The following is a 23,456-nucleotide window of genomic DNA, read 5'->3' on the forward strand; positions in this document are numbered from 1 at the left end:
GGTTCTTGCCAGATGAGTTCTCAATTATATATATTTATTTGATGTGTAAACTGCACTCTCACAGATAACACTGGTCAACACACGATCACACATAGAACAATACAACTCTTTGACGCACACAGTTCACACACAAGCATTTGCAACAAAGCAGTCATAGGCATTACATTCATCTTTATTACTTTGCAATCTTCCATTCCCACTGTAGGTATTGCTAATTACAAACAGATGGTGAACACAGCAATTGCATTTTAAGATGCTTTCCTTCCAGGGCAAACTACTGTGTACATCCCACAGACCTGTCCAGGTTTTTTAAAAAGGAAATGAGCATCCTTCCACTTATAGTCACATCAACGGGCTGCGTGGCTGCTTCCTGCGCAAAATGAAAGAAAAATGTTTCGCAAATTCACTTCTGCATATTGACGTGAGAGGTCCTGATCTTTTCGGTATCAACCGATGGTGTTTAATTCTTGCGTAGCCATGTTCGAGGGCCCCAAAGGGTTGAAAATCGTGATCGTGATTGGTGTTTTTTGACCTTTCTGTGACCGTGATTGCCGAAATTTCCATTTCTGTGATCGTGATGGGACTTTGCCCGTGATCCGTGATGACAAAAAAATCAAGTCTCATGATCGTGATTGTCATTTGTTTTCGTGATCGTGATGGGCATTATTGCAAAGCATTTTATTTTCAACGTACATTTTTCACAGCTGTATCACTCTATGAGTATGATCCTCTATTCGTCAAGGAGCTAATCCCGATTGAAGGGAAGCAACAACACATTCAGAAATATGATTTTGACAGCGATTGCTTCTCTTTAAGGGGGGGGGGGGGGCGGGTTACAGATGAGGGTCCAGGGGGCAAGGCCCCTTGGTGGGGGTCCAGGAGGCGAAGCCCCCCTTGGTCGGGGTTCGCCCCCTTGAAGCTGAACGTTTTTTGATGTTTCTGGAGGGAAAGGAAGCATCTCCTTGAACGAAAAAGGTAAATTCGACAGCAAGCTGTATAGGCAATGAAGAAGAATTGAGATTGTAAGGACTCATACTTTTCATCACAAAAATCGTTGAAGAAAAATGTCTTTCGGCGAAAGGGGGTGAGAGGTGCGATTTCTCCTCGGATTTCATGATGATCCAGATGCAACCCCTCCCCCCACAAAAAAAAAAGCCCGGACGTGAAAAACACCAAATTTCGCCTTTGCAGGCGTTGTTTCAGCACGCGTCCCGGACCGCTGAGCCGAAATGTGACGGCAGTCACTATAGTCTTGGTTTTTTCTCAGGACGCGTCCGTCTTCTGCGCAAACAGTTTATAGCGGCTTCATTGAGAAGACTTGTGAGCATCTGAGATGGTACCCGACAAAACAAACTGTAAATCCACGCCTATCAAAGATTTTTTTTCTTTTTCTTCAAAAGCTATTTGCAAAATGAACAATCTATATGTCCATAACACATACTTTGATTAAAGTGAACTCGACTTAACAGCAAAGACCAATTTCTATCTTCCGTTTTTGCGACGACGACAAATTGCTCCATTTTCCAGCCGGAACGTCTCGCAAAGGCCCCGTCCCGACTGTGTGAGAGGAAAAAAAGAAGGTCACCGTCACTTGTCGTCGTGCTGAGTTGTCGGGCGTCTTCCCCGCAACCTCACTAGTGTCTGTGATGATCAGCCTGGAAGCGTGTCCCGCAAAACGTGTTTCTCGGCGTAGCAGACGAATGTTCTGCATGTCGCCAGTTTCTTTGAACCGTCAACCGCCACCGCTTAGTTCGTGTGACTCGCAGTTGCGTTTTAGATTCAGATGTACAAAATAACGTGCTATTGCAGATACAGCGAGTCGCATTGAAATCACAAACTGACTACTAAATTGTGAAAAAAAGGAAAGTGGATCACACGGGTTCACGATGGCTCAGCTCAAGGGGTTAAATAAACCATGAAATTTTAAACAGGTGTGTGGTTTACGCGAGCTAAATAGCCATTCAAACGAACTGTGTCATTTAATGCTATTCAGTAAATGCTATTGCAAGTGTGTTCGATAAGGTTAGAACTGCTTTTTTCATGATAAGATTTAAATCGTTCTGTAAACTCTTTGGGATGGACTGGGGCTTTAATTGAACTAATTTCAGCATAGCTTCGCGAAGTCCAAGGGAATGCACTCTGGCGTAAGCAATGTATTCAAAAGTGGACGTGAAAATGTGTTCCAGGCTAAATGTTAGCTCGGTAAAGAGAATTTGGGAAAATGTGAAGGATGGTTAGAGATGTGGTGGGTATTTTCTAATGTTATGTACACCAATCATTGAACTTTTTGCCCGCCAGTGCGGCATTTGAACGGACAAAACACCTTATTCGTAAGTTACAGATGGACACAAAATGAGGAAAAATGAACACATTCCGCATCTGTTGACAAGTGTGCCATGCTATTTCAGTTTTCTCTTATTTTGGTTTTGTTGCTGCTGAAACAATTTTATTTGTTGTGAAAGGTCGCCTCGAAAGTGTTCTGTTTATGCACGTATGGCAGAAGTATCTTCATGATTTTTGACACCAAACGAAACATGGACTTCTGATCCCCGCTAACAATTAGCAGTGCTTTAGAATTTTAGGCATAATAAGTACTGGCACAATGTTGAATGGCATCTTCTGCAATTAACTTATTAAGCCAGGAATTTTGGCCTTGTACACTATTTTAAAACCTGCCTTTTAGTTCTTAGGAGGAGGTATTCACTGCATGTCATCAATTTGGCCGCCATTACAACCGAGTTTTGTCCACAAAAAAATTATTTTTAATTATAACACTCAAATTGAATATTCACATGTATACTGTGAAAGAAATTTTCATTATCTGGCCTATATTTAATTAAACATAAATTTTAAGATGTAAAGTTTTAACTTTTCTTGTCAAAACTACCCTCGAAAGAGCATACCCCTTAAGCTGCCATGTTTTGCCCAATATCGTGCACCCCAACCTATGCTATAAAAGAAATTACCCTGGTGAGTTTTTAATCAAAGTGGTCATGCATGAATTATTTGTTTAAAGCACCACTCCGCCTCAATAAATGGCGGGCCAAAAACGGTCATACACGTAAAAGCCGTGGGAGTTTCAGCCCATGAACGAACAAACAAATACATGATCAATTTAGTTGTTTGCGCTTTCAATCCTACTATATATCTGCAAAAGTATGTTATTGTGCACCTCTAAATGCAAAATTCAATTCCAGCACAACGTTATACAGGGGTGGGACTCCCTTGTGATGAAAAACGAGGAAATCCCTTATTTCTAGGGGGGTTCGGGGGCATGCTCCCTCGAATTTTTTTAAATCTTTCTTTACTTTCTTTATTTGGTGTTTAACGTTGTTTTCAAACAGGAAGGTTATATCACGACGGGGAAAGGGGGAGATGGGATAGAGCCACTTGTTAATTGTTTCTTGTTCACAAAAGCACTAATCAAAAAATTGCTCCAGGAGCTTGCAACGTAGTACAATATATATTACCTTACTGGGAGAATGCAAGTTTCCAGTACAAAGGACTTAACATTTCTCAGGGTTCGACACTAGCGGGGGCGGGGGGCGGAACGCCCCAGAGTTTTGTGTTCCGCCCCAAACATTGCCGAAGCTTGGGGCCCACTCCGCCCCAGGATAAATTCCAACTGACAATGACAAACCGAAAATTCCAATGCCAGAGCCAATCACTAAAAATCGCCAGTCAAAGTCGTCACGGAAGTTTGCGTTACGATCAATGCCGCAGTCAAGAAAAAAAAAACATTGAAATCGTCGAAGGACAATGCCGCAAGAGAAATAACTCCCAGATTGCGCTCTTTAGCGTGAGAGATAAGTATCGCCTTCAAATGCCAAACGCAAAATGTGGCGACACATCCCTGGTGTAAAAAGACATGGAAATGAAGATGAAGAACAGGGTGGAAAGAAACGAAAAAAGGAGACGGCCGATGCAGCCAATAGCGCGAAGCGCTGTCGTAATTTCAATGTCAAATGGTTGAAAGAATTTCCCTGGCTTCAGTACGATGAAACAAGTCGCGTAAGGCGAAATAACTACATTTAGTCAAGCTGTGGAACTCACAAAATGAAACTGAACGTAGTCCGCCGCTAGTGCAAAAGGCAGTGAAAGTGACGAGCCTGTTTGGCGTGGTAGCGGTTGCGCTGTGCTTCATAGCACGCTTTACTGTACCTCTTTTCGTTTTAACTTTGTGAGCGTGTTTTTTATCCAAACATATCATATCTATGTTTTTGGAATCAGGAACCAACAAGGAATAAGATGAAAGTGTTTTTAAATTGATTAAAAAGAAAATTGATCATACTTTTTATATTTTTAATTTTCAGAGCTTGTTTTTAATCCAAATATAACATATTTATATGTTTTTGGAATCAGGGAATGATGAAGAATAAGATGAACGTAAATTTGGATCGTTTTATAAATTTTTTTTTTTTTTACAATTTTCAGATTTTTAATGACCAAAGTCATTAATTAATTTTTAAGCCACCAAGCTGAAATGCAATACCGAAGTCCGGCCTTTGTCGAAGATTGCTTGGCCAAAATTTCAATCAATTTGATTGAAAAATGAGGGTGTGACAGTGCCGCCTCAACTTTTACAAAAAGCCGGATATGACGTCATCAAAGGTATTTATCGAAAAAAAGAAATAAAGTCCGGGGATATCATTCCCAGGAACTCTCATGTCAAATTTCATAAAGATCGGTCCAGTAGTTTGGTCTGAATCGCTCTACACACACACAGACAGACAGACAGACAGACAGACAGACAGACAGACACACACACACACACACACCACAACCCTCGTCTCGATTCCCCCCTCTACGTTAAAACATTTAGTCAAAACTTGACTAAATGTAAAAAAAAAAAAACAATGCATTGCCGCAGGTGAATACTGAGAGTGGGCCCCAGATTTTTGTTTTCCGCCCCAGCAATTTCCATCTCTGGGGCCAGTGTGGCCCCAGGCCAAATAAGTTAGTGTCGACCCCTGTTTCTTACATACTGCTTGACTAAAATCTTTACAAACATTGACTATATTCTATACAAGAAACACTTAACAAGCGTAAAAGGAGAAACAGAATCCGTTAGTCGCCTCTTACGACATGCTGGGGAGCATCGGGTAAATTCTTCCCCCTAACCCGCGGGGGGTATTTTTTTAAATGGTACATTAAAATCTGTGCAATCTGGTGCATTCTGAGACTAAAATTCAACTCATTTGGATCAGGTAAAAAAGACATTCTCCTCACACACCCCCCCCCCCCCCCCCCCCAAGTTATAGATACTGTGATGAAATGGGACGCGGAAAAATAGATTACCCCAGCGGAATTCCTAAGTTGTGTCCGCGGAAATCCGCGGAAAAGTCCCACCCCTGGTTATAACAAGGGAGCTCATAGCACCCCAGATCAAATGACTGAAAGTGACACAAAACAGAGTGGCGGCATCTTTAAAGAAACTAGTGGTTTGAAAATTCGTCTGCTTTGCAATGGTAAGATGCAGCACATTTGATGTGATAGTCGCCCCATGGCGGAAGAACGTTTGTATGCGCGCAATACTCAATCTACACAGGCACAGCAACAAACGGTATCAAATGTTTGAAATCTCAGTCGACCAGCATTTATAAAAAAGCCAAAGTTGTATCTTTTCCATGTCATCAAATCGAAAGAGCTGCAAGTTGCACATGCACCAGTCGAATCATTCACCTGGTTTGCTTGACATACATCCTTTCTAACTTTTAAAACTTCAAACCCTACTGACTTCGTTTTGATGATAAAAGAATTCTTTGGTGTTTTAACAATGTTTGTGTAACAAGCTGCCAATTTATTATTTGGATTTTAAAAGTTACGTCTAACGCCATAACAAGTCTTCTGATATGTTTTAATGTATTTCTGTTCTAACTGCACAAAACAAATTCTTTGAAAATTTCTCACTCTCAACGGAAAACAGCCAGGATGTTCCTGTTCGGTGAGAGTTCAAATGGAAGTATGTTTGTGAAGGCCCGGAGAGCTCAATGATCAGAAACAGATGGTTTACATGAGGCGGATGGTGGCTTTAAATGCTTTGACATGTGTCTCTTCAGGGAACTAGACTGAGCAAAAGCAGCATTGCACTGACTACAATGATGTGGACGTTCACCTGTGTGTGTCAACATGTGTTTTCTCAGAGAACCAGCCTCAGCAAAAGCAGCACTGCACTGACCACACTGATGTGGTCGTTCACCTGTATGTGTCAACATATGTGACTTCAGGGAACTAGATCGAGCAAAAGCTGCATTGCACTGACCACACGGAAATGGTCGTTCACCTGTATGTGTTAACATGTGTTTCTTTAAGGAACCAGATTCGGCAAAAGCAGCACTGCACTGACCACACTGATGTGGTCGTTCACCTGTATGTGTCAACATGTGTTTTTTCAGGTTACCTGATCCTGCAAAGGCAGCAGTGCACTGACTACACTGATGTGGTCGTTCACCTGTATGTGTGAACATGTGTCTCTTCAAGGAACCAGACTCTGCAAAAGCAGCACCGCAGACACCACACTTATGTGGTCGTTCACCTGTATGTGTTAACATGTGATTTGTCAAAGCACCACACATTGCAAAAGTAGCCTTGCACAGACCACACTGATATGGCCGTTCACCTGTATGTGTCCGCAGGTGTCTCAACAACTTGCTGGGAAAGGCAAAGACAGCACTACAATGTGAGCACCGATGAACTTGTTCCCTTAGACATTTTAACATGTGCTCCTTTGGTTGAGTTTCACCTGCAGACAAGTGTGCTCCTCTGCTGTATGTGTTTAGCTGTGAGTCAGTGTTGAAGTTACTGTCACTGTCAGTGCCCGACAGCTGTTCTCCTGCCTCTTTTTTCAGCCAGGTATCACTGTCACTGTCAGCACTGGCTGCAGCTTGTCCATCACGTGTCATGGGGATAGTGGCTGTCTTCTCTCTGCTCACATCCTCTCTGTCTGGCACTGTAACAGACATTGTGCTGAGAAATGAAGACATATCAATTGTCAGTGGCAATACTGGTAATACTGGTCTATGGTGTGGCCAAAGACAATTTGATGAAATGTAACTCAATAAAAAAGAAAAGAAAACGACTGACATCAACTCCATATTATCAAGAAACTTCACTTTCCCTTTGTTAAAGCAATGCAGGTCGCTTTCTCCCTGTCGAAAGCAAGCTGCCACCCATTTTTGCTTTTTGTACCCTGCCGCATGACTGTTTAGAACGTTTTGTTTTTAAAGCCCTGAGACCTTGACTGTCACCTCCGGGTCTTTGCAATGTGTACGAGTACACACTCGTCATTCAAATTAATAGTAACAAAATGGAGAGTTGACTCTGGGAAATAAATCCCTTGCTTACCTCGGAGAGAAACCCACGCCGATGGACATCAACTGGTTTTTATCCCAGACGAGCTTCCAACTGAACTATACTGTTCAAAAAAAGAAACGCATAGTTGCTACTTGCCAAATTTGTTTTATTTTTCGAAAAAATTAACAGAAAATCCAATATTTAGATTATTTGTTTGAAATTTGGTATGGACACAGTTGAATGCACACACAGTTCATTTGCATCTTCAAATCAATCAGTCAATCAATACGATTGGGTGCCGAGGCTGTCAAGTCAGTAGGGTGTGTGACTGCCTTGAGCAGCAACAACTGCCCGGCACCTTCTGGGCATGGACTGGATCAGATGCCGGATATCTTGCTGTGGGATGGTGTCCCACTCCTCCTGAAGTGCCTGCAATAGATCGCGGTGATTTGCCGGCGCTTCTTCTCGCCTGCGCACACGTCTGTCCAATTCATCCCAGAGGTGTTCTATCGGGTTCATGTCTGGCGACATGGATGGCCAGGGAAGCACCTGGACATGGTGGTCGGTGAGGAACTGGGTGGTGAGTCGTGCTGTGTGCGGGCGAGCGTTGTCCTGCTGGAATATGGCATCCTGGTCAGCCAGAAGAGGAAGGGCGTGTGGGCGCAGAATTTCCTCCACGTATCGCTGGGCAGTTATGCGCCCTTGGACGTGCACCAGGGTGCTCCTTCCAGCGGTATTGATCGCCCCCCACACCATGACGCCTCCACCACCATGAACGGGTGCCTCATCCACACAGTTGGGCGCGTAACGTTCGTTTACTCTCCGGTAGACCCTCCTCCGACCATCATGTCGCTGGAGCAGGAAGTAGGACTCGTCGCTGAACCACACGTGTCTCCAGTGATTCCGGACGGTCCAGCGAAGGTGCTGGTTGCCCCACTGCACTCGGTTCTGGCGATGGCGGCGGGTGAGGACAGCTCCTCTGTGAGGTCTGCGAGCTCTCAAACCAGCTTCATGCAGGCGGTTCCACACGGTCTGGTCCGATAATCGGTGTGGCCCGGGGAGAGCCTGGACAGAAGATGAGGCCGACAGGAAACGATTCCGGAGGTGGCGGAGCCGTATGAAGCGGTCGTGAGCAGCAGTTGTCGCCCTTGGTCTTCCCGCTCGTGGCAAGTCAGCAACGGAGCCAGTGGCTTGAAACCTGACCCACAGTCTACTGATGGTGCTCTGGGACACGTGGAAGTGCCTGGCAATTGCACTTTGACTTTGGCCTGCTTGTAAACGACCCAATGCAATTTGGCGGTCTTCTCTGCTCAATCGGGCCATCTTTCGTCGCTGAATTGTCGTCTGATTTCTTTGTGGCGAACAATCCGCTTTTATGGGTTTTGGAAGACATGGTGAGAGCTCAATATTCCCCGAGTTTCACGAGATTACACTGAAGCATGACGAGTGGTCATGCCAAATGAGCAATTTTGACATTGTAGCCACTGATAACGCATGCGTCACGTGCAGAGCTCACTTGTGGCAATGGACGAAAGGTCGACGACCAGATAAACATTTTCTGCAGTTTGGTGGATATCCTTGTAGCCATATAACTAAATTAACCAAATATTACAAGCTATGCGTTTCTTTTTTTGAACAGTATATGTCATGGCACCAGTTTCCGCAAGACTGATATGTCACACATGCTTAAAGGCATATGTACGCGCTCCCGTGTTTACAAAGTGTAGTTTGCCCATAATCGATGTCAAACGCACCATAAGACCATGTAATGACGATATGTCGCCATGCGCGGACCATATACATGCATTACAGCTTGTTTTAGAGTCTCAAAAACTTTGGATGTAAACAAAGACGCGGAGTTATTTCCCTTGCGTCAACGCTACCTCTGTTGGCAAATCTATAAATAGGACGATCCAGATCAAAATGAAAATTAACATATCTCAACATTGAAGGGGTCCTAGACCACAATATTTTGCAGGGAACTTAATTTAGCATGTCTCCAGCTGTTGGTAAAGCAATTAGCGTGTATAGTCATCGAGTACATATGGCTTTAACACCCACAGACACATACCTATAATACTGACTGAGCTATGGCCCTGAACAATATGGAGGCTCAAGTCTCCAGAAGCCTGATACATCATACACATACAACACCCACAGACACACAGAGCAACTGACTGAGCTATGGCCCTGAACAATATGGAGACTCAAGTCTCCACAAGCCTGATACATCACACACATACAACACCCACAGACACACAGAGCAACTGACTGAGCTATGACCCTGAACAATGTGGAGGCTCAAGTCGCCACAAGCCTAATATATCACACACATACAACACCCACAGACACACAGAGCAACTGACTGAGCTATGACCCTGAACAATAATAATTGGAGGCTCAAGTCTCCACAAGCCTGATACATCAGACACATCGTAGAGCTACTGACTGAGCTATGGCGCTGTCCTGGCAGTTTTCACTAGTGTACCTGATACCATAAACACACATATGACACACAAACACACATGACAAACTAACACACATGGCATACATACAAACACATGATGCACACATCACTACAGTAAAACCTGCGAGCAAAGGACGCTCTTGGGGAGCCTTGCCACTGTCCTTTGTAGCAAGGTATCCTTTCTTATGAATATGAATGCACCGATTCTTTTTTGCCACAGTAATTATTAAAACTCAAAGTTTTGAAGCCCTCAAGTTTTTGTTTTTGTTTTTTTTATTCAAAGAAAAGGAGAGAGAGAGAGAGAGAGAGAACGAGCGAGAGAGAGAGAGACCTGTGCAATCGGTTTCTTATCTGAACCAATGGGCCATTCACTGGAAGATTCTTTGATCGAGCTGTTGAAAACCACTCGAAAAGTTCTTCGTGGTTGTTTTTACGTTTAGTCAAGGTTTGACTAAATGTTTTAACGTAGAGGGGGAATCGAGACGAGGGTCGTGGTGTATGTGTGTGTGTGTGTGTGTGTCTGTCTGTCTGTGCGTGTGTGTGTGTAGAGCGATTCAGACCAAACTACTGGACCGATCTTTATGAAATTTTACATGAGAGTTCCTGGGAATGATATATCCCCGGACTTTTTTTCGATGAATACCTTTGATGACGTCATATCCGGCTTTTTGTAAAAGTTGAGGCGGCACTGTCACACCCTCATTTTTCAATCAAATTGATTGAAATTTTGGCCAAGCAATCTTCAACGAAGGCCGGACTTCGGTATTGCATTTCAGCTTTGTGGCTTAAAAATTAATTAATGACTTTGGTCATTAAAAATCTGAAAATTGTAAAAAAAATAATTTGTTTTTAAAACGATCCAAATTTACGTTCATCTTATTCTTCATCATTTTCTGATTCCAAAAACATATAAATATGTTATATTCGGATTAAAAACAAGCTCTGAAAATTAAAAATATAAAAATCATTATTAAAATAAAATTTCTGAAATCGATTTAAAAACAATTTCATCTTATTCCTTGTGGGTTCCTGATTCTAAAAACATATAAATAATGTGATATGTTTGGATTAAAAACACGCTCAGAAAGTTAAAAAGAATAGAGATAAAGAAAAGCGTGCTATCCTTCTCAGCGCAACTACTACCCCGCTCTTCTTGTCAATTTCGGGGAAGCAGAACAAGACCGAATATACATTTGCGGACAAGACCGAATATACATATGCGCCTAAGGTCGAATGAAAGTGTTTATACATTTGCGGATAAGACCGAATATACATTTTGCCTAAGACCGAATGTACATTTGCGGACAAGACCGAATATACATTGCAGCGGTGGGTAGAAAATATACGTTGCAGCCTAAGACCGAATATACATTTGCGGACAAGACCGAATATACTTTGTCGCCTAAGGTCGAAAATACATTTCTGGCACGAATTTCAATAGCGGCAAATATGTTGCAATTGATCGAATACACGTGAAAGGGCAAAATCCCAAAGCACGTACAACATAGCGACTAAAGTGTGTGAATGACACGTGAATCATGAACAACGAACAACAATAGCGGCAAATATGTGTCAATAACACGAGAATGCACAACAATCAAGCACGTGAATAACGGGCCGATTTACGTGGACGGCACTTTCTACGTCACGCCGACACTGTTTGATTCCCTGCTCACGCTTCACCTCGCGCGCGACAACCACGTCTTCCCCGTCTTCTACGCGCTGATGACGATGAGAACCGAACAACTTTACGTCGCGACACTATCCAAGATGAAGGGGCACATGCCTGACAACGTGGACATCACACATTCGATGACCGACTACGAGCTGGGACTCATATGAACGCGTGTGGATCCGTTTTTGATTGTCCGACTCGAGGATGTTGGTTTCATTACTCGCAGGCGATCAGGAAGAGAGTCAAGAATATCGGCTTGATCACAGCGTACAAACGCAACGCCGATCTGAAGCTTTTAGTGAAGAAGATGATGGCCATGCCGTTGCTACCTGCCGACCGGATTCTTACAGCATTTGAGATCCTGCGCGCGGACATGCCTGATCTTACTGCTCACGACCACCGTAAACTCGTAGTCCTCAAACGATACATCAACAACTTCTGGCTGACGCGGATTACTCCAGAGAAGTTGACTGTGTTTGGATTACAGCACCGAACGAACAACGGCGTCGAGAGTTTTCATGCTACACTGAAACGGAAGATAGGACGGGCGCACCCCAATTTCTACATCTTCGTCGAATTCCTGAACAAGCTCATCGTGACCAAGCTCGGTGACCTTCGACTCGTCAAAAACGGCGAACGCATCACACGCAGACGAGCGGCGAATCAGGTGATCAACAAAGTACGTCTCTCGCGGCTAGCACAACGTCTGGACGGCGCAGACGGCTTGACCAACGATGAATTCCTCACCCGTGCCTGTGTACACATCCGTCGATATGTTGACGAACTTGAAGATCGCCCGTTGGACGCCAATGATGATTCGGAATCAGACGAAGACGAAGCCGGATCCGAATCCGACGCCGAACCTGAAGCCGGATCCGAAGCCGATGCTCCGCCGAATCAATGTCCTGTCTGCCTTCATCACTCTCCCGACTCGATATTCGTACCATGCGGCCACTCCTTGTGTCATTTTTGCGCTGTCCAGATCAGCAATAACGTACCGCCATTGAACCGATGTCATTGCTGTCGGTCAGACATTGGGAGTGTGGTGCGCGTGTTCGGGATGTCCTGGGAGTGTTCAAGGCTTGGTGTATGATGCACTTCAAGCTACCTTTCATACCCGTCCACCTTCATCCAAAGTTCTGACAGAGAGACATAACTTCGTGGATTTATGTTTTTCTGAGCTACTTTATGACTTATGTCTGATTCGATCGCATGCGGTCTATTTAATGTATTTTTTTTAAACTTTCCATCATTATATTGTACAAGAGACAGAGAGACAGAGAGAGAGAAAGAGATAGAGAGAGAGAGAGGGAGAGAGAGAGAGAGAGAGAGAGAGAGAGAGAGAGAGAGAGAGAGAGAGAGAGAGAGAGAGAGAGATTTATGTTTGTATGCGCTACAGTATAAATTCAATAAATGATCATTCATTATTTCAGACCTTCGTATTGGTTTGGTATTGGACGAATCCATTTTAATCTAGGATCTATTTTAACCATGCGCGTTTATTAGCAATACGAAAACGTGCGCTTATCGGATAAACTGTGATCTTAGTTTCTATCGGCCTTAGGCAAAATGTATATTTTCGACCTTGTGCGCAAGTGTATATTCGATCTAAGGCGACAATGTATATTCGGTCTTAGGCAAAATGTATATTTTCGACCTTAGGCGCAAGTGTATATTCGGTGTTAGGCGACGATGTATATTCGGTCTTCTGCACAATGTATATTTTCGACCTTGGGCGACAATGTATATTTTCGACCTTAGGCGCAAGTGTATATTCGGTGTTAGGCGACGATGTATATTCGGTCTTCTGCACAATGTATATTTTCGACCTTGGGCGACAATGTATATTTTCGGCCTTAGGCACGTATGTATATTCGGTCTTATTCATGTTACCCTCAATTTCACTGCCTTTGCATCGAGCGGTGGACTGACGATGCTACGAGTATACGCTCTTGCTGTAAAAATGCAATGAGTTCAGTTTAATTCTGTTAGTTCGACAGCTTGACTAAATGTTGTAATTTCGCCTTACGCGACTTGTTCTTCTCTTAACTCTTACCAGTTCGGGGGTTTTAGGGCATATTTTACAGTGCTGTTGGTGCCTACTTGCCGAATGGCTATCTGGGGTCATATTCTAAATGAAATATAGAAAGTTATATATCAAATGAAAGGAAAATGAATACTTTTCATATTTGCAAAGAGAATTGTGCTATCTTCAAAGGTAAAAAAGGTTATGGGGGTGACAACATGATTTTTGTTGAAATTTGTACGCCCATTTTTCGGAACACGTGACAAACACAAAGAAGACATTTTTTTGTGTTCAGTTTATTTTAGATATGCTGCTAACTAGTCTGTTTTGGCACTCATTTTACATAACATAGCAAAGTTTTATTGAGTTTTGCTGATAAACAAAAAAGTTATTGTCACCTGAATACCCCCACCCAAATTTCAAAGTTGGACGTTTCATGACATACGCATGCCTAAGGCCAAAACAACCGACCGACCCTATTTTTTTGCGCGACCCTAGACTTTTTTTTTGGCATTTGGGGGGGAAAAAAAAGAAGAAAAAAATCTGTGTTTTTTTGGCTAAAAAACTTAAAAATATGGTTTTTTGAAGGAAAAATAAAAAAGTTTTTGTTTTTTGGCAAAATAACTTAAAATTATGTTTTTTTGGAAAAAACATCAAAAAAATCCGACCTACCGACCCTATTTTTTTTGCCTATGTTACCGTTAACAGACTATTTATTTTGGGGGGCCTAATAATGCATTCCTATAACTAACTTATAACAAAAACCCAGCTTGTTTCTGTCATAAAGTTTGTCTAACATATGAGTTTATCCACTGTCCGACCCATCCAATGTAAAATAACCATTTTTTTTTCTTGATAATTAGATAATTGGTCAGTAGAAAACTACAGGGGGCGGGGCATCGTAAGCTTGCTTACGATGGGTAAGGGAGCGAACTGGTAAGAGTTAACACATTTTGCCGTCGATCTGGCACCGGAGTCCCACTGACTGAGAATTTGTGTTCGATCAGCTTTTATGTTGGAAATTTGAGTTTTTCCGCAATTCAGCTCATCAGCAACTTTTCGAACGGTCTTTATGACATCGACTCTCTCTTCTAAAGTCAAATTTTTTCGTTTTGGCATGAATGATGAGACGAAGATGCATCACAGTACAGAAAGTAGAAACCCGAAATGTTTGTGAGTTCACGGCATCGACCAATGAGCGTGCACCATACAAAAATCAACTTCTTTCAAGTGCTGTCATTGGCTTACAAAATAAGCTTCTCGCGCGTTCACATCGCCAGCGAGATTTAATTTGCAGAACCAAGATGGCGGACCAGCGTCTGCTAAAAGCTGTCTGCTTCAAGGGTTTGTCCGTTGTTGACAAGTAACGAACCCAATCGGGACCAAAAAAGGGTGTCCGTGTCCGCGCCTTTGAGGTGTTCGCTCTTTTAAGGTGTTTTTGAGAGTAAAATACATCCGTCCTCACTCGAATTGTCCGTTATGCTAAGGTGTCCGCCGAAATAAGGGTCCGCTAGATGCAGGTTTTACTTTAGTGACACACACAACCTTGCTTGCTGTACAAACACAACACAGGGTACATATACTCACACTGATGATATTGCTGGGTCATAAACCAAGACTGTGGTGGCTCTTCAGCGACATCAATCTCTATTTTCACCTCTGTCTTCACTGCTGGCTGGTCTCCCTCCATCCTGTGACGAGAAGACAAGCACTGTCCATAAGTCTTGTGTTTGTTTCTTTAATATAATTTGTCTAGGAAAGAAAGTAGAGGGAGACAGCGGGCAGAACTATATTATCTGGATCTGTCTTGAGAGTAGATCAAGTTAAGATGTATACAGTCTAAAATTACGGTTTGCTCTTTCTCTTTCGGGCCAGCCACATTCAGGACTTATGAATCTCTTATTTATCGCCTTGCACATGAGCTTACAATGTAATCGTAGGCTTTGACCGTGTTCTATTGCTTATGCAAAAGTCATGATGTGGTGATCATGTGGTGAGGATTTGACCATTCAGAAGAGGCAAGGCAGCGACACCCTCGGCTGTCAGCGAGGCGCGTGACTTTAATTAGTTTAAACACGATGGCAGGCTTCAATTCGGTTTTATTCCTCGCAATTTCACTAACCTATTGACTTATGTAGAAGTCATGAAGAAATCTGGACCACATCATTTGAGTGTAACTTCTACAAGAATAAGTAAGCAAACACCGTATGATTGCTGGCTATTCTTAGAAATTTGGTATAGTGTCGGCACGTTGAATCGCGTTATGAAAAATTTCGCTCAGCAAAATCTTGCTCAACAAAAAATGTCACAAGGTGGTGCATAAGCAGTTAAAATAAATGTAGATGTGGCCACTGCATTAGTAAATGTTGGTACTGTGAACAAGGCCAATTGTAATGTATGTTTGATGGTGTATGCTTTTAATTAAGCGTTGTTGACTATGAATGTGCTTGTATAACTCTGTTTTAATTTTAAATGTGTCAAGCGCAAAGAGCATAATTGTAAAGTTATGATGTTGCGCTATATAAATGCTCATTTATTATTATTATTATTATTATTATTAATTCTTTTTCCATGGTAGGTTTGATCAACTTGCTTTTCAAAACTGGTGATTTTCTCACGACAGCTCTCAGCCCGATTTGAATGCACAGTTGGTACTCCCGAGCAAATGGGGTATCATGCAAAAGATAAATGCATAGAATCTGACCTAACCTAACAAGGAACCCAAAAGTGGCAGCAGCTATACGCAATCTTAATCAATCAATCAATCAATCAATGAGGCTTATATCGCGCATATTCCGTGGGTACAGTTCTAGGCGCTGTGCAGTGATGCCGTGTGAGATGAAATTTTATACGGCCAGTAGATTGCAGCCATGTCGGCGCATATTTACCTTTCACGGCCTTATTCCAAGTCACACGGGTATGGTAGACAATTATTAATTGTGCCTAAGCAATTTTGCCAGGAAAGACCCTTTTGTCAATCGTGGGATCTTTAACGTGCACACCCAATGTAGTATACACGGGGGGTGGTTCGGACACCGAAGAGAGTCTGCACACAAAGTTGACTCTGTGAAATAAATTTCCGCCGAACCTGGGATCGAACTCGCGCTGACAGCGGCCAACTGAATACAAATCCAGCGCGCTACCAACTGAGCTATATCCCCGCCCCATATCTTAAGGCAAAGTAGCCTAGATATTTTGAAATGTATACTGCAGAAAAAACACTTTGTTGCGAAAAAGGGCCATATCAGCTTAACCGCATGCATTACAGTGAATATTAGTGAATGAATTATCAAGTAATTGCAAGATGTAAAACAGCAAGTAAGAAGCTTGTTTGACTGTAGCACATAAGAGCGTCACCAGGCCTTGAACTTCAGAAGTTGTGTAACGTCATGCCGTTTTTAATTTTCTGGATAATGTCAAATCTCCCCCAAGACTTTCATGTCACAATCGGATCAAATACCAGTCATAGGAAAGTGTAATCATCATCATGTAGCAAGTAACTTTTTGGAGATACCTCTTAAACACAAAGTGTGAGAGTTCATTATAGAAGTACACCCCCTTTATTTTGGAGGTCAAATTCTGTCCGGAAAGTCGTTTTCACGCTTTATGACAGGTTGGAATGAGATTTGACAGTCTTGATATTTATGTTTTTACATAGACAAATGCCGGGTCATTATGACCGAGGTGCAATATTTAAACAGATACATGTAAAAACACTATTGTGAGAGACAGTTCATTTGTGATTAGCTTACTTAGACAAATTACGCCTTTGATTGCGTACCCTAACACTTTCGCTATTGCTGGTTTGATCTAAATTGCATTTAATCCTCAAAATTTCTCTCAAAATATTCTTCTTCTTCAGCGTTCCAGAAATTCTGGTGATGTGTGAGCTCGTTTGCCAATTTAGGTTCCTCACACTCTGAGAGCATAGTCAGCTTCATTCCGCTTTCGTTGGGTAGGCATGCTGGGTATTTTCGTGTTTTCATAACCCACCGCACTCCAACATGGATTACAGGATCTTTTCCGTGCGCACTTGGTCTTGTGCTTGCGTGTACACACGAAGGGGGTTAAGTCACTAGCAGGTCTGCACATAAGTTGACGTGGGAGATCGGAAAAATCTCCACTCTTAACCCACCAGTCCAAAGTCTCACCTCAAAGTGTCAAAATCCCCTTTTTCAGATCATAAATATATTTTGTATCCTCTGTATTCTCTTAAAACATCAGATAATACAATCTAAAGGACAACACCTGGTGATCGCAAAATAAGTGTACTTCTTTTAATTTTTATTTGACCAAGAAACAACATCTTAATGTCGGGTATATATATCGATTCAGAAGGCTGAACGCACTACATCGGTTAAAAAATGGTCAAAACCTTATCTTAGCGTCTAGTCTACTGCATAAAGGTTAACCACCCAGGCTTCCTGGGTGGTTATCTTTATGCAGTAGACTAGACACTAAGACAAACAGACTAGTTGAAACTGAAAGGTCACACACAAATCAAATCAAATCAAATCAAATTTTATTTTACGAGGGTTGTGGCATAAGCTGACATAGACACACGCATGCACACACACAAACACACACCCACGCTCAATCACTGAATCCAATCACAGGCGGAAGGTATCGTCCACTGGACTACTACTATCACAGAAAGACTACTTCTGTGATAGTAGAAAGACTACTTCTGTGATAGTAGTAGTCCAGTGGACGATACCTTCCGCCTGTGATCCAATCACAGAGATATAGAATAGAGCCACCAAGCGCCGCAAAACGTGCAGTAACCGAGACCCGCGCGCCGGCCATCGCGGTGTGCCCATTCTTTCGCTGGCACACCCTGTTTCGCTCTGTCCGGTCTTTGTTTTTTGAGAGCTACAATCTCAATACCACCTTGTTTAAACCTTATAATCATGTTAATAAAAAAAAGCAAAGTTGTAGAATAATGATGCGTGTGTCTGTATGCTGCTTAATTTTGCTTTTTTAAATTTTATTATTATTGAAAATACTAACCTGTTGATTTTGTAGTAAGACATCTCTCTCTCTCTCTCTCTCTCTCTCTCTCTCTCTCTCTCTTATTTTCTCTTTTTCTCTTCCCCTCTCTCTCCCTCACCCTCTCTTCCCCTCTCTCCCTCTCTCTTTCTCTCCCTCTCTCTCTCCTCTTTCTCTCCCTCTCCCTCTCCTCTCTCTCTCTCTCTCTTTCATCCTCTCTCTCTCTTCCCCCCCTCTCTCTCTCTCTCTCTCTCTCTCTCTCTCTCTCTCTCTCTCTCTCTCTCTCTCTCTCTCTCTCTCTCTCTCTCTCTCTCTCTCTCTCTCTCTCTCTCTCTCTCTCTCTCTCTCTCTCTCTCTCTCTCTCTCTCTCTCTCTCTCTCTCTCTCTCTCTCTCTCTCTTCTCTCTCTCAGTCGGTTTTCAGTGGGACCATTTTGCCTGCACTGCTTTTTCTTTAGTTTTACTTTCAATTATATTGTATATTTATTGTATGGAGGACAATCGACTTCAACAATTCAGATTCGTTTGAAATACTCATGTTTTAATGATGAGATTGATGTATCGTTCATAAATAAGTTCACTCATGTGTTTGTACTTAATCATGTATTAAAGATTTTGGCTGAAAGATGTCAGGTTTGTTTGACTGATACAGACACTGACATGTTTCACTGATTGTAATAAGCTTGCTGTACATTCTTCTTTTGAGTACTCTTCTGTGTATAATCCTCGCATTTAAAGAATTTAGCTTTGACATGATTTCAGCCGACTTTTTTGGTTCGAAAACAAGTGTACGTGTATCATTTATCAAATTGCTGTTTCTTTTACAATGGAAACCCCCTTTTAAAGACACCCCCACCCTCAAATTGCTTGTTTGTTTATTTGTTGCTTAACGTCCAGCCGACTACGCAGAGCCATATCAGGACGAGGAAGGGGGGGGGATGAAGGGGGCCACTTGTCAAGCGATTCCTGTTTACAAATGCACTAACCCATTACTTGTGTCCCAGCAGGCTTTAGTAAAACTAAATTAATACCTACTGGAAGATTACCAGTTTCCAGTATGTTAAAATAGACTTAACCTATCTACTGCTGGACTTACATCAGAACACTAACAGATTAAACTATACATGAATCGCGAGACAAGCGGCAAGAGAAGAGATTTTTGGAAAAAATACAGGTGAATGAGCAAGAAGGCAGAAAAAAGAAAAGAATTCATGAAGAAAAAGAGAGCATAACAGGAAAGAGGAACCAAAAATCTACCTAACAGCAAACTAGAAAGCTCCTGCGGTTCCAAAAACAGGAGGGGCCTTTAATTTCATAACCGCAGTGCCCCACTGCGGGACCCCACCCTCAAATGGCTGTATCGTTTTTGTGTCACTCGTGTATACTGACTTAAATTGACAAATTTAGCTTTGATGTCACTATTGCATTTCTTATTACGGCAAAGATTTGTTTCATTTACAGAGAGAGAGAGAGAGAGACAGAGACAGAGACAGAGACAGAGAGACAGACAGAGAGAGACAGAGAGACAGAGAGACAGAGAGAGAGACAGAGAGACAGAGAGGTGGAGAAGGGTGGGGGCGAAAGAGAGAGAGAGAGAGAGAGAGAGAGAGAGAGAGAGAGAGAGAGAGAGAGAGAGAGACGATGACAATGACAATGACAATTCTTTATTTAACGAGGGTAGTAGATTAAGCAGTAGTCTGCTTTTGTACATCCAGCCCTCGCCCTAAAGATCAATCAATCAATCAATATGAGGCTTATATCGCGCGTATTCCGTGGGTACAGTTCTAAGCGCAAGGATTTATTTTTTTATTTTTTTATTTTTATTTTATGCAATTTATATCGCGCACATTTTCAAGGCGCAGGGATTTATTTATGCCGTGTGAGATGGACTTTTTTTACACAATACATCACGCATTCACATCGGCCATTTCGGCGCACATCCTACTTTTCACGGCCTATTATTCCAAGTCACACGGGTATTTTGGTGGACATTTTTATCTATGCCTATCAGACCTGTTTACCCTTACGATTTTGGCGTAATTTATTACGATTTTCTGCAAAAAATACGCCATTCCGCTATCCGTGTCAAGACTACGATTTTTTTTTTAATCAATTCACATGTTTGGCATTGTTTTTTCAATGGCAAAATGGGGTGAAAAAGCACAGGACTGACCAGAGATCATGTCTGTCTGATGAGACGTTGGAGAGCCTTATTCTAGTGGTGAAGTCTCGCCCTCACTCATTCGGCAAGCGCAAGTACAGTAGAGAAGCGCTTGACACACTGAAAAAGGCCTACTACGAGCAACAGAAAAAGAATCAGAGATGCATGTGCTTTTGATGTGATCTTCTTTGAAATTATGATGACTACAAAAACTGACTGATGTGTTTTGTTTGTGAATGATGGATATGGACTGGGTGGCCGAGTGGTAACGCACTTGCGCTCGGAATCGAGAGGTTGCGTGTTCGACCCTGGGTCGGGCCGCTATTTTCTCCCCCCTTTCCTAACCTAGATGGTGGGTTCAAGTGCTAGTCTTTCGGATGAGACGAAAAACCGAGGTCCCTTCGTGTACACTATATTGGGGTGTGCACGTTAAAGATCCCACGATTGACAAAAGGGTCTTTCCTGGCAAAATTGTATAGGCATAAATAAAAATGTCCATCAAATACCCGTGTGACTTGGAATAAAGGCCGCGAAAGGTGAACATTCGCCTAACAGGTTTGCTGGTCGATGTGAATGCGTGATATATTGTGTAAAAAAAAATTCCATCTCACACGGCATAAAGCGCTTTGAACTTCGGATAAGGCGCTATATAAATAAAGAGAATAATAATAATATATGTGCATGATTGCGTTTCGCAGACACAGTTGTCATGTGCGTTTGTAATTGGCGACGAATGCTGGATGATTACTATTTTTGTGCCAGGATTACTATTTTTGGGGCTGAGCATTACTCCAAAACACTATGGGGGTAAACAGGTCTGGCCTATACAATTTTGCCAGGAAAGACCCTTTCCTGGACCCTTTTGTCAATCGTGGGATCTTTAACGTGCACACCCCAATGTAGTGTACACGAAGGGACCTCGGTTTTTCTCATCCGAAAGATGAATAAAGAGAGACTAACTACAAAAAATGAAATAAAAATACAAGATAAAAAAAATAGAAAATAGAAAAACTAAAATTCTACATTTTAACAGATAACTAAAGTGAAAACACATTATACATATATGTACACAAAATGCATTGCATTGAGGTCAATTGCGAGTTAATTGATGTGAATTAAGTGGTATAGTGCAGCTTGCACTTTTTCAACATCATGCGAGAGAGAGAGAGAGAGAGAGAGAGAGAGAGAGAGAGAGAGAGAGAGACATCATGCGAGAGAGAGAGAGAGAGAGACATCATGCGAGAGAGAGAGAGAGAGAGAGAGAGAGAGAGAGAGAGAGAGAGAGAGAGAGAGAGAGAGAGAGAGAGAGGTTTATGAATAACATCTACAAATTTGTTTAACTTTGTCATCTTGATGTTTGCTTCGTCTGATTGGCTTCTCTTGTGACACTAACTGGTTTTGCATCATTTTTTTAATTGTTATAAAATTAATGTTCTTGGTTTCGTATAACCTTTTTGTCTCAATCTGTCTGACAGTCTCTGTCTCAGGTGTGTGTTCGTTCGTTCGTTCGTGTGTGTGACTGTGCGCCCGGTTTTTTTTTCTCTTTCGATCAGTGTAACGTATTTAGTATGCGGTAAGAAATACCATTCTCCCCCTTCCATCCACCAGGTACCGCCACTAGCAGATCATATTATTTTCTGAATAGTTTCTTCATTACTCAATAACATTATGCCAGCTGATTCTAATCAACCGACGGAGATAAGAAGCCCAGTGTGCCACATTCCCACTGAAATGTACACTGGTCAGGCTGTGGGATGGGCACAGCGAAATGGCGGCCCGGTAGCTGCAATCGTTTCCCCTGCCAGCACAGCGCTTGGTGGCTCTATTCTATATCTCTGTGGATCCAATCAGACGCAGACACAAACACTCTTCAGCGTTACGGTGTCAACCACACTAATACTACCACAGTTATATATGTATGCAGGTTAAGTTTTGTACCTTGCAACTGCACAACCACAGCACGCAGATCCAGATCCAGATATTCGTGATGGGTCGTTCGTGATTCCTTACAAATTGTGTAATTCGAGCCACAATTATCGCATACTGCTGCAGTCGGCGTTAGTTCTGTAGAGTGGTTTCCCCTGCTACGATTCTGTCTGTTTACCCCAGGCCCAGGCTATGTGAACAATAATCGTTCGCTGTCTTCAACAACCACTATTGTCACAAAACAAAATACATTGTACCACTATGACACCCGTGGGTTTTTTCTGCCGTTTTGCAGCGAATTTCACCCGCCCGGGTAGATATTAAGACACTAAACACTTATAAGTTATTATCAAAAGTATTTGTTTGTTTTTGTTCCCCTTCTGTATTCCTTTATTTCATAAATAATGTTGAACGCTTTAATGGGTAAACTTCTAATTAAAGACAATTTTGTTGTTAAACCTGAGACTGGATACATGATCGGTGTTTAGCCTGTGCCGGTTTAGCAAAGTTAATTAACTCTCATTGATTGCCCATGCACCTCACTGAGCGATATTGACTGAACTCAGCAGTTCAATATCCGGCAGGGCACCCATTTTTGTTTGTTTGTTTGTTTGTTTGCTTAACGCCCAGCCGACGACGAAGGGCCATATCAGGGCGTTGCTGCTTTGACATTTAACGTGCGCCACACACAAGACAGAAGTCGCAGCACAGGCCGCATGTCTCACCCAGTCAGTCACATTATTCTGACACCGGACCAACCAGTCCTAGCACTAACCCCATAATGCCAGACGCCAGGCGGAGCAGCCACTAGATTGCCAAATTTAAAGTCTTGGGTATGACCCGGCCGGGGTTCGAACCCACGACCTTCCGATCACGGGGCGGACGCCTTACCACTAGGCCAACCGAGGGCACCCATAAGCA

At 42.5% G+C, this 23,456-nt stretch overlaps 1 protein-coding gene across 2 annotated transcripts; it reads right to left on the minus strand.

Annotated features, from left to right (window-relative positions):
• Positions 1-154: 154 nt before the first annotated feature.
• On the minus strand, positions 155-22,685 carry LOC138979028 (uncharacterized). Of its 2 annotated transcripts, none has more exons than XM_070351845.1 (4): positions 22,548-22,685; positions 15,049-15,152; positions 6,743-6,949; positions 155-370 (listed from the first exon to the last, which is right to left on the minus strand). In XM_070351845.1, the coding sequence occupies exons 2-4, from the start codon at positions 15,149-15,151 to the stop codon at positions 348-350; spliced, it is 333 nt and encodes a 110-aa protein (XP_070207946.1). In that variant the 5' UTR covers position 15,152; positions 22,548-22,685; the 3' UTR covers positions 155-347. The 2 variants fall into 2 exon arrangements, with proteins under 2 accessions (XP_070207946.1, XP_070207945.1); XM_070351844.1 differs by having other exon boundaries at positions 6,620-6,949.
• Positions 22,686-23,456: the final 771 nt, after the last annotated feature.

The sequence above is a fragment of the Littorina saxatilis genome, linkage group LG10 (assembly GCF_037325665.1).
Source record: "Littorina saxatilis isolate snail1 linkage group LG10, US_GU_Lsax_2.0, whole genome shotgun sequence".
In the NCBI taxonomy this organism is placed as follows: domain Eukaryota; kingdom Metazoa; phylum Mollusca; class Gastropoda; order Littorinimorpha; family Littorinidae; genus Littorina; species Littorina saxatilis.

Coding starts and splice junctions, on each gene's coding strand:
- LOC138979028 (XM_070351844.1), bottom strand. CDS start 15,151: ATGGAGGGAGACCAGCCAGCAGTGAAGACAGAGGTGAAAATAGAGATT. Junction 6,950..15,048: donor GACCCAGCAATATCATCAGT/GTGAGTATATGT, acceptor TGTCTGTTACAG/TGCCAGACAGAGAGGATGTG. Junction 371..6,619: donor ACACCTGCGGACACATACAG/GTGAACGGCCAT, acceptor CATTTTGCGCAG/GAAGCAGCCACGCAGCCCGT.